Source organism: Rissa tridactyla, chromosome 5 (assembly GCF_028500815.1).
Source record: "Rissa tridactyla isolate bRisTri1 chromosome 5, bRisTri1.patW.cur.20221130, whole genome shotgun sequence".
Classification (NCBI taxonomy): Eukaryota; Metazoa; Chordata; class Aves; order Charadriiformes; family Laridae; genus Rissa; species Rissa tridactyla.
In genome coordinates, this window is record NC_071470.1 from 41331523 (window position 1) to 41341943 (window position 10421).

Genomic DNA, 10421 nt, shown 5'->3' on the forward strand with positions numbered 1-10421 from the left:
GGACCCAGCGTGTGAGACCCAAATGACACGCAGTGGCACTCAGGGACACTTGCTAACTGGCCAGGAATGATCCCTGGAGAAGCCACGTGCCCTGCAGCTCCGCGGCCGCTGTGAGCAGGACGGTCCCTCCACAGGCACTGCCAGCCCCGGCTCTTTCCAGGAGCCCCGGCACCAAGAGCACGTCCCCTCCTGCAGGCAGGATGCAGGAGCTGCCCCATGGGGAAACTGAGGCACAGACCGAGCATCTGGGGGTCACCGAGGGAGCGGAGAGCACTGACAGAGTTGGAGGGCAGCTCTTGCTGCCAGCCACTGCTCTGGTCCCCCAGGTTTCCCTAACCAGGCTCTCTCACGAGCGCTGTCTGCGGGATCTGCTGTCTTGGTAAACTCAGCCCCGAGTCAAGCCAGGGGAGAAGTCCCCTCCTCCAGAGCCACCAGCTCCATTAAGTGAGCAATTACCGCCGCTCAGGATGTCACCGAACACGGGTGACAGGCAATCCCCAGAGATAAGCTGGCCCTGATGACTGTCCCCGAGGAGCTGTGCAGACGCACACGCCGGGGAAGGAGTAATTTAGAAAACCCTTGCAATTATTACCCGAGCTCATTTATTAACTCCGAGGTCTGACTGCTTGCTGGGGTCCCCTGGGTGCACGGAGGAGCCCATGCCTGCTCAGCAGCTCCCTTCGCCCCAGAAGAAATGGGCCAGGTTTGGGGTGGGATCCCAGTGGGAAGCGGGGCTCGGGGTCCTGCTGCTGGGAAGGTCTGTCCCAGTCCCGTCCTTTTCTCCAGGGAGAAAAGGAAGGAGGGGGAAGAGATGAACCCAAAGTGGGGGGTGCCCAGCTGCTGTCTCTAACGGCAAAAGTCCACCTAGAAAATGCCCAGCAGGGAAGTGCCAAACTGGGCCAAACTGGGTGTTGCACCTCAAACCATCCTGTGCTGAACTGGGACGAGGAGAGCCCCATGGGGGGGCATGCACCCCCTCCAGCGGCGTGGGCTGTTCCTGCAGCTCTGCTTCCCGCTAGAGCCGGGGGAAAATCAGCTTCACCCGTGGGAGGCTTGCTGCTAAAAGCATTCCGGGTTGCAGGCTGGACCCCTGGGGTTCAAAAAGACACCGTCCCCCCCGGTGAAGGGAGCTGCACACACGCTCTCGCCCTTTGGGACACGCGTCTCTGCTCGACCCCTGTCCCAACCTGACCCGAGGGGCTCAGAGATTCCCTGGGGCACCAGACCCCCCCAGCAGCATCGGCGGAGGGGCAGCCGGGAGAGGACGACGGCGGGACATGCCTGGGATGTCCCCGTGCCGTGGCAGCAGCTCCGCACCGGGACCCCCCGTGCGCTTTCAGCTCCCGCCTTTCTTCTGAAATTTATGATTAAAGACAGGTTTTCAAAGCGCCCACGGCACCCGGCCGTGGGCACCCACATGCGAAAGCAGCCTGGGGTCTCAGGGGGTCTCCCTGCGGCAGTCTGGGGTCCCCTGTGCATGGGGACATCCAGGGATGCCTCGTCCACCCCTTCCCGGCCGCATCCTGCTGCTCAGCCTGAGGGCACCCCCCCGCCCCATCCCCAGCCGACCCCCCAGCACCCCAGATATTCCCAGGGGGTCCCCCCATCCCCGGCTGACGCCCAGGGCCCCAGCCGATCCCAAAGGACACCACCCCCCGCCAGGTGACCTCCCCCGGTGCCAGAGGGCCCCGCTTGAGCCCAGATTACCTCAGCGGACCCCACCTCACCCCAAAGGGCCACAGCTGACCCCTGAGGACCCCACCTGAACCCAAGGGATCTCAGCTCAAGACCCCAGACAATCCTTCAGGCCCCCAGATGACCCCCTGGGGGCAGGGGACCCCATTCTCCCCCGGGGACCCTCGCCTCCCGCAGCGCCCTGCAGCCCCCCGCCCCCCGCCCGCGCCATTCCCCTATCAAAATGGCGGTCAGCGCCTGCCCTCACTGCCTGCCCGCACCCAAGATGGCTGACGCGGGGCTGGGCGGGGCGGCGGGAGCAACGTCACCGCGGAGGGCCCCGCCCCTCTCCAAGATGTCCGTGTCCTCCTCCTCGCGGCCCCCGCGTTGCCCTTATCCAAAATGGCGGATGGCGTAGAAGAAGAGCAAGAGCTGCGCCAGCTTCCAAGATGGCGTCCGCGGCGTCAGCGCAGCACCCTGGCGCAAGGCCTCTCGGCTACGCTCTGGGCGTAGGGGCGGGGCGGGAGAAAGCGAAAGTGGCGGAGGGACCGGAACGGCGGCGGCGGCGGGAGCGGGAGCGGGAGCAGGAGCGGGGCCCGCCCCGGCGGGAGGCGGTCAGCCCCCCAGCGAGAGGCTGCTGGGCAGACAGGCCCCTGTTGGGCGCGGGGCGGGCGCCCCCTGCCGGGCCGGAGGAGGCGGCGGGGGCAGCGCCGGGGGGTCCCCCCTGTCCCCCTGGGGGGGGCTGCGGGACGCGGGGACCCCCCCCGCCCCGCGGGCCATGGCGCGGCTGGAGGCGGTGGCCAACGTGGCGCTGCGGGTGCCGGGCCTGGCGCTGCTGGACCTGCTGTACCGCTGGGACGCGGCGGCCCTGGGCGACCTGCTGCGGCCCCGCCGCGGGGACCCCCCCGTCCTGCGGCCCCCCGCCCTCCGGGGCGCCTACTGCCTGGGTGAGGGCTGCGGCGGGACGCGGGGGTCCCCCGGGGCGGGACAGGCCGGGGACAGCCCGGGGATGGACAGGCTGGGGACAGGAGGGGACACCCTCGGGGACAGACAGGCTGGGGACACCTCATGGCTTGGCCAGGTTGGGGACATAAGGGTACATCCCAAGGGATTGCCAGGGTGGGGACACCCCAGGGAACGGACAAGTTGGGGACACGGTGGGGACATCCCAAGGGATGGACAGGCTGGGGACATGGTGGGGACACCCCAGGCCCTGGCCAGGTTGGGGACACAGTGGGGCCACCCCAGGGATGGACAGGTTGGGGACATGAGGGGACACCTCAAGGAATGGCCCTGTTGGGGACACGATGGGACATGCAGGAGATGGAAACGTTGGGGACACAAGGGATGGCCAGGTTGAGGACATGACGGGACACCCTTGGGGACAGACAGGCTGGGGATACCTCATGCCATGGCCAGGTTGGGGACATAAAGGTACATCCCAAGGGATGGCCAGGGTGGGGACACCCCAGGGGATGGACAGGTTGGGGACACAGTGGGGATACCTGGCCCAGTTGGGGAGATGAAGGGACACCTCAAGGGACGGCCACGCTGGGGACACAATGGGACACGCAGGGCATGGCCATGTTGGGGACATGAGGCGACACCTCAGGGAATGCCCAGGTTGGGGACACAGTGGGGATACCCCAGGGCCTGACAAGGTTGGGGACAAGAGGGGACACCCCAAAGGATGGCCAGGCTGGGGACATGCTGGTGGCACTCCAGTGGTTGTCCAGGCTGGGGACATGAGGAGGTACCCCAAGGCATGAACAGGTTGGGGACACAAGGGGACACACAGGGTATGGACAGGTTGGGGACATGAGGGGACGTCCCCCAAGGGATGGACAGGTTGGGGGCATGGGGAGGACACCCCAAGGAATGGCCATGCTGGGGACAAGAGGGAACACCCAGGCCCTGGCCAGGCTGGGGACATGAGGGGACACCCCAAGGGATGGCTATTTGGGGTCTTGCCACCCCAGCCCACGCTGACACCCGCTCAGCGTGGAGCTGTCCCCAGAGCTGGTGGGCACTCTGTCCCCAGCATTGTCCCCTGGCACGGGGGACAGCTGTGAGCCCTGGGGCCAGGAGGTGCCCCTCGCACAGCCCCATCTTGCCCACGCCGCCCCGGCACTGCGTGGTGACAGTCGCGTCACCGCCGGGGGCTGCCTGGCTGAGGGGGGGGTCTTGGCCAGCTGGGGGGCTCAGCGGGGCCACCTCACCCCTCTGTCCCCCGCCTCCGCAGGCCACCTGCTGTGCGTGGTGGTGCTGATGCTGCCAGTGCGGTCCCTGGTGAAGCTCTACCTCCACCTCCTCACGGCCCTGCTGCTCGCCGCGGGGCACACGGCAGCCAGGTGAGCCCGGGGGGGGCCGGGGGGGGCTGTGGCGGGGTGCAGAGTGGGTGGCCAGGGGCTGACCCTCTGTCCCCGCAGGGACTATGTCCGCCGCGAGCTGGAGTATGGCTTCCAGGGCGCCGTATACAGTGACCCTGCAGCGCTTGGCCGCCTCGCCACTGCCCTCGCAGGTGAGCCGGGGGGGGGGGGTGTCCCAGCCTCCCCAGACGTCCCCAGATGTCAGAGGGGGGATGTGGCACTAAGCAGGGTGAGGGTCTCCTGTGGTGACCTGGCTGTGGGAGCCATCACCCATGGGACAGCGTGTTGGGTGACGATGGCATGGCTGTGCCAGATCGTTGTCACTGCTCCGCGTGCCGGTGCCCAGCTGCTGGTACGAGGTGGCTGTGCCGGGGGAGCCAGGGAGGGGACACGGTGGGGGGTCCCACATCCTTCCCTGTGCCCAGGCGTCCCCTGTCCCCTCCGCAGGCCAGCTCTGCCTGTGCACCCTCTGCTCCCTCCTGATGAGGAGCAGGCGACCATGGCTGTTCGGGGCCCCACTGCTGCCGGTGCTGGCTCGCCTCTGCGGCCTCCCCCTCCACGCCCTGCCCGTCCTCAACACCTTCGCCGTCGTTGTCACCGCCCTGGAGGTGGTCTACGTCCTCGGCTCCCATGTCCTCATCCCCTTCCAGCTGGCTGCCGCCGCCTGCCGGGAGGTCGTGCAAGTGAGTGGGAAGGGGGGGAGCTGCAGGATGGGGGTCTGCAGGGTGAGAGGCTCTGGGATGGGGGTCTGTGGGGCGGGGGGATGTGGGATGGGGGGCTGCAGGATGGAAAGCTGCGGGATGGGGGGGCTGCAGGGTAAGGGGGTGTGGGGTGGGGGGCTGTGGGGCGTGGGGTGCAGGGTGAGGGGCTGTGGGACAAGGGGCTGCAGGATGGGGGGCTGTGGGATGGGGGGCTGCGGAATGGGGGTTCCCATGCTGAGCCTGCCTTGATGTGGGGTTGGCTGCAGGGTTGTCCCCTCGCATGGCCGGGCTCCCCCGCACCCTCCTTGCCCCCCACATGTGGGGTGGGATGGGGGCAGCCCTGCTGAGCATCCTGTCCCTGCAGGCGCTGGAGGTGTACCGACTGGTCGCGCTGGCGGTGTCTCTCTGGAGCCAGCTGGCAGTCCCGCTCCTCTTCCTCGTCTTCTGGCTGGTGCTCTTCTCCCTCCGGCTCTCCTCCTTCCTCACCTCCTCTAGCAGTCCCCTGGCACAGCAGGGCTTCCTCTTCCTCCTCCTCAGCAGGTAGGGACGGGGGCAGGCAGGAGCTGGAGGAGCTCATGCTGTGGGAGGAGGATGAGGAGGGGCTGGGGCTCCAGTTGGTGCCATCTGGCCCCTGCCAGCACCCGTGCTCACCCCGGGCTCTGTTGCAGCGCGGCCGAGTGCTGCAGCACGCCCTACTCCCTCGTCGGACTCACCTTCACTGTCTCCTACCTCGCCCTGGGCGTCCTCAACCTCTGCAAGTTTTACCTGCTGGGCTTCGGTGCCTTCCAGAACGGCAACGTCATGCACAGGTGAGCCCGCGGCGGGGGGCACGGGCGGGCATCCCTCCTTCCATCCCAGTTTGCCTGCAAGAGCCCAGCACAGGGTAGGGAGGACAGGGGTGTCGCAAGGGATCTAGGAACAGGGTCATGTCCCCGGGGGGTGACCAAGGCACAGCGCATGCGGTGCCATGTGGCACGTGCCTGCGGCTGCCGGCCTCACGCCCCACTCCTGGCAGGGGGGTGACGGAGGGTGTGACGCTGCTGCTGCTGGCGCTGCAGACGGGGCTGCTCGACCTGCAGATCCTCCAGCGGACCTTCCTCCTCAGCATCATCCTCTTCATTGTGGTGACTTCCACGCTGCAGTCCATGATCGAGATAGCTGATCCCATCGTGCTGGCGCTGGGAGCCTCCCGCAACAGGTACCGGGTGGAAGGAAGCGCAGCGGGATCCGGCCCCCCATGCTGCGGGGGCAATGGGGAGGAGTGGCAGGGGTCCTCCCCACCTTGCGCTGGGGAAGAGCCAGGCTGTGTCCCACGCCCTCCATGTGCTCCCTCCACCTCGGGTCCTCACTGCCCGTTTTTGGGCAGAATCAGTGCCAGAGGAGGGAGCTGGAGCCTGGGCTCCTGGGGGTGTGGGTGCTGCTCCTGGGGTGGGCATGGCCCCACTGAGCTGTGCCTCCCCTAGGAGCCCCTGGAAGCATTTCCGTGGCGTCAGCATGTGCCTCTTCTTGCTGGTTTTCCCTTGCTTCATGGCCTACAAGATTGCCCACTTCTTTCACCTGGATTTCTGGCTGCTCATCCTGGTCTCCAGCTGCATGCTCACCTCTCTGCAGGTATGGCAGCTCCCGCTCCCGCTGGCACCCTGGAGTAGGCGGCCCTGTCTATCCCATGCCTACAACCCTGCCCCAGTCACCCTCTCCCAGCCTCGACTGATGACACTGGGTGGGGATGTGCAATCTGCCATCCGGCCGCTGTCAACAAGGCGCCATCCTGCTGCCTGCCAGGTGATGGGCACCCTCTTCATCTACGCACTCTTCATGGTGGAGCTGCTCCAGGACACGCCGCTGGAGCGGATGGACGAGATCATCTACTGCGTGAACGCAGTGAGCCGAGTGCTGGAGTTCCTGGTGGCCGTCTGCGTGGTGGGCTACGGCACCTGGGAATCCCTCTTCGGAGAGTGGAGCTGGATGGGCGCCTCCGTCATCATCATCCACTCCTACTTCAACGTCTGGCTGCGCGCTCAGTCGGGCTGGAGGAGCTTTCTGCTGCGCCGCGAGGCTGCCAAGAAGATCAACTCCCTGCCCCGGGCCACGGGTGGGCAGCTGCGGGACCACAACGACGTCTGTGCCATCTGTTTCCAGGTTGGCCCCTTCCCCTCACCGGCACCCCTGCAGCGCCAGGGGACCCTGCTCTGGGCAGCCCCAGGGGTCCCCTGCCTGCTGGGTGACGTCTTCTTCCTGCCCGCAGGACATGCAGGTGGCCGTCATCACCCCCTGCAGTCACTTCTTCCACGCCGCCTGCCTCCGCAAGTGGCTCTATGTGCAGGACACGTGCCCCATGTGCCACCAGCAAGTGACACCGGTGGCCACTGAGGAGGATCCTGGCATCGAGAGGGTGACTCGGCCAGCACCGGCCAGCAGGGACGAGGTGCCGGAGGATGGAGGAGCTGCCACCAGCCCAGCCCCAGCTCAGCCCCAGGAGGACCGGCTGCGCGGCATGGTCCCAGCCCAGGGGGACAGTGGGGCTTCCCAGAACGATGGGACTGGGGACCTCGGCCCCCACCACCCCACTCATCCCGACGCCTCCACCCTCCAGGACCGAGAAGCGGGTGCCATCCCACAGCCCCATGGGGACCATCGCCTCAGTGTCCAGGACGTGCAGCATCCATCCCCCTCACCCACCAGCCTGGACACTTTTGCCAGCTCTGAGCTCGGGGTGAAGGACAGCGGGGACTCCCACAGCGGCCACCACCCCTCCTAGCACCACAGACTGCCGCCCCCGGTGCTGGGATCCCTCTGCGGGGGCCACCCCAGCAGCGAGCGGGGCCGGGACCCTGCGTGGCACCAGCGTCCCCGAGTGCCCACATCCCTACAGACTCTTTTTGCAATAAAGCCGGAGCTGATGCGGCTGCGCCCGAGGGCTGGGGCTGCACGTCTCACCCACCCCATGCCGGGACAGTGCCCTGTGCCAGCACGGTGGCATGTGCCCAGCGTGTCCCAGGGGTGCTGTGGGGTTTAGGAAGGGTGGGCACCCAATGGGTGCACGGTGGGTGCCAGGCTGCCTTCTAGTCTTATCCCACTAGATGGCACGGGTGGAACGTGCCGGGTGGCTTGGCGTGGGCAGCGGGGGAGTTTGGGGGGTTTTGGGGGTGGTCCTGGGAGGGGGATGGCCTGGGCTTGGCATGGATCTGGTGTGGGGGGGCGTGGGTCAGGCACAGGATGGCACAGGCTTGGTGTGGATCTGGCAGGAGCTTGGTGTGGGTCTGACACGGGCTTGGCGTGGGTCGCCTTTCCCAGCTCTGCTGCCGAATCCCTTTCCCTGTGCCCATCCGTGTGCCAGGACGAGACCGGGATGCCCCTCTCCGGCCCCGGAGAGACTGGGAACAGGGCCCAGCCCTGCCCAGAGTCCCCATCCTCCCCCTGCTCAGACCCGGCCCCACGGGAGGGGAGGTTTGGGGGCAGGATCCCGGCTGTGTGTGGGTCCCCAGCTCCCCGCTGCAGGGGGGACCTAGCCCTTGCAGCAGCACCAGTGCTGCCCGCAGGGAAAGGGGGGTCCCTGGGGAGGTGGTAAATGGGCTCCCCCCATTCCAGCTCGGCCCCACCCCGCACTTACCCTAACGCAGTGGCTCCCATGGGTCCTGCAGCCCATTAGCCAGAGGGAAGGAGAAGCCGGTCCATAAAATCCATCTGGGGGGAGGCAAGCGGGGGCGAGAACCCCTTCCCCCTCCTCCCCAACACCTCCATCCTTCAGTCCTCCCTGCCGCTCCCAAAGCCCCTGGAGCCCGGCTGCCCTAGGGTCCCAGCCCCCTCCCCAGTGCCTCTGTGCCTGCAGCACAGCAGCCGGCAAGGGGGACCGTGGGGGTCCCTGCAGGTGCCTCTGGGCAGTGGGGGCGCAGCAGCCCCCACCCCACTGCTCAGCCCCACAGGGGTTTGCTGTGGGGTGGCTGTAATGAGGGGCCCTGAGTATACCCCTCCAGCCCCAGCTGTGAGTGGGTGCAGCCCCCGCAGCGCTGCCGGCCCCCCCGGCGCTTGGCCACACTGCCTCCATTAGGACCCATTACCAGAGCCACACCAGGGAACACGGCTCCCCACGGAGCCAGTCCCAGCGGAGGGAGCCACGTCCCCTGGCACAGCTCAGCCCAGCGCTGCCTGGAAATGGGAGATGGGGAGGGGGCAGGGAGCAGGTCTCCCCCACTGCCCCCTGCTCCTCCTGCAGCAGGAGCTTGGGTCCCTTCGGTGGTGCCCATCCCTGGGGTATCCAGGTGGGATAGGGGCATGGATGGTTGGACACTGAGATGGACAGGGGCATGGATGGATTGACACTGGGGTGGACGGGTAGGGGCATGGACAGATGGATGCTGGGATGGACAGGGGCATGGACAGACGGATATCTGGATGAATGGGAGCATGGATGGATGGACACTGGGATGGATGGGGGCATAGATAGATGGGTGCTAGGATGGATGGGTGGATGTTGGGATGGACAGGCACACGGATAAATGGACACCTGGTTTCTGCAGGAGCCATCGTGGCCCCACCAACCTTTGGGAAGCTGTGGGGGGTGCTGGGTGGGCTTGGCCCCTGCTACCGAGCCCTGAGGGGGGGGTCTGTGTGCAGAGCCCCATGTAGGTGCTGCAGCAGCCCCACGGCTGCGTGACCAGGGGGAAAAGGGCACAGCATGGCTTCGCGTTGGGGGACAGGTTGCAGAGTCTGTGCCAGAGATGTTGCCTGTGACAAGGGGCTGCCCAGGCAGGGACACCAACCTCCCCACTCCCACCGCGGGGCCGGCATCCCCTCCTGTGGCAGAGGAGAGACAGAGCCGGTCGGGGTTCGGGATTCCCAGCCTCTTTGGGATGCGGACTGGAGGCAGCTGTGCAGGGCTGGCACCCCCTTCCCTGACTATACCCTGCCTGGCGGGGATGCACAGTGAGGAGGGGATGGGGACATGTCCCCTTTGCCATGGGTCTGCTGTGGGCACAGTGACGTGCTGTGCCCCAGAGGTCAGCCGGGTTTACGTGGGGCATCAGGGGTGATTCTGGGGTCGCCTTTGTGGTATGCTGAGGGACACAGGGGTCACCCTGGGGTGTTTCTGGAGTGCAGGGGTCCCACTGGGGGCACCTCAGGGGGGCCGGTAAGTCACACTGGGGTTTTTGAGGTGCTTGGTGACTCTTTGGGGTCACTCCAAGTGGTCTGAGGGTCTAAGTGGTGGCCAGTGTGTGGGGATCCCGGGGTGCAGAGGACCCAAACAGGGTCAGTGTGGCACCAGGGTCTCATTGGAGTCATGCTGGGCACGCAGGCGGGCACAAGGGTCATGTAGGGTTTGTGAGAGGTCTCTGCGAGGAGCCCTGGGAGATGCCCTGAGGCCTCTCTGGGGTGTCGGGGGGATGCAGAGGGGTCACGCTGGCTTGTCTCCAGAGCTCAGCTGGCTTTTTCTGGGGCCCGTTTGGGGTCTTTCCAAGGCACCTTGTGATGCAGGGGAGGGTCGCTGCAGGCTGTCTCCAGGGATGCAGCAGGGTCTCCTCCAGGGTGTCCCTGGGGTCTCTCTGGCTTATCTCTAGAGCCCATTTGGGGTGTCCCCATGGTGTCCCTGGGACCTGGCTGGGATCTCTCCAGGACATCTCGGGGGATGCCATGCGGTCTCCTCTGGGTGTCCCTCGGGTCTGTTTGGAGCCTCTCCAGG

The 10421-nt window shown here is 66.8% G+C and overlaps 1 protein-coding gene across 2 annotated transcripts; it reads left to right on the forward strand.

The window, feature by feature from the left end:
• Positions 1-2218: 2218 nt before the first annotated feature.
• LOC128910319 (RING finger protein 145-like) lies at positions 2219-7677 on the forward strand. 2 transcript variants are annotated; one of them, XM_054203382.1, is made up of 10 exons: positions 2219-2621; positions 3917-4025; positions 4104-4195; positions 4491-4726; positions 5109-5284; positions 5413-5553; positions 5760-5942; positions 6208-6355; positions 6527-6883; positions 6990-7677. In XM_054203382.1, exons 1-10 carry the CDS (start codon positions 2453-2455, stop codon positions 7500-7502), a joined length of 2124 nt encoding a protein of 707 aa, XP_054059357.1. In that variant the 5' UTR covers positions 2219-2452; the 3' UTR covers positions 7503-7677. The 2 variants fall into 2 exon arrangements, with proteins under 2 accessions (XP_054059357.1, XP_054059358.1); XM_054203383.1 differs by having other exon boundaries at positions 5850-5942.
• Positions 7678-10421: the final 2744 nt, after the last annotated feature.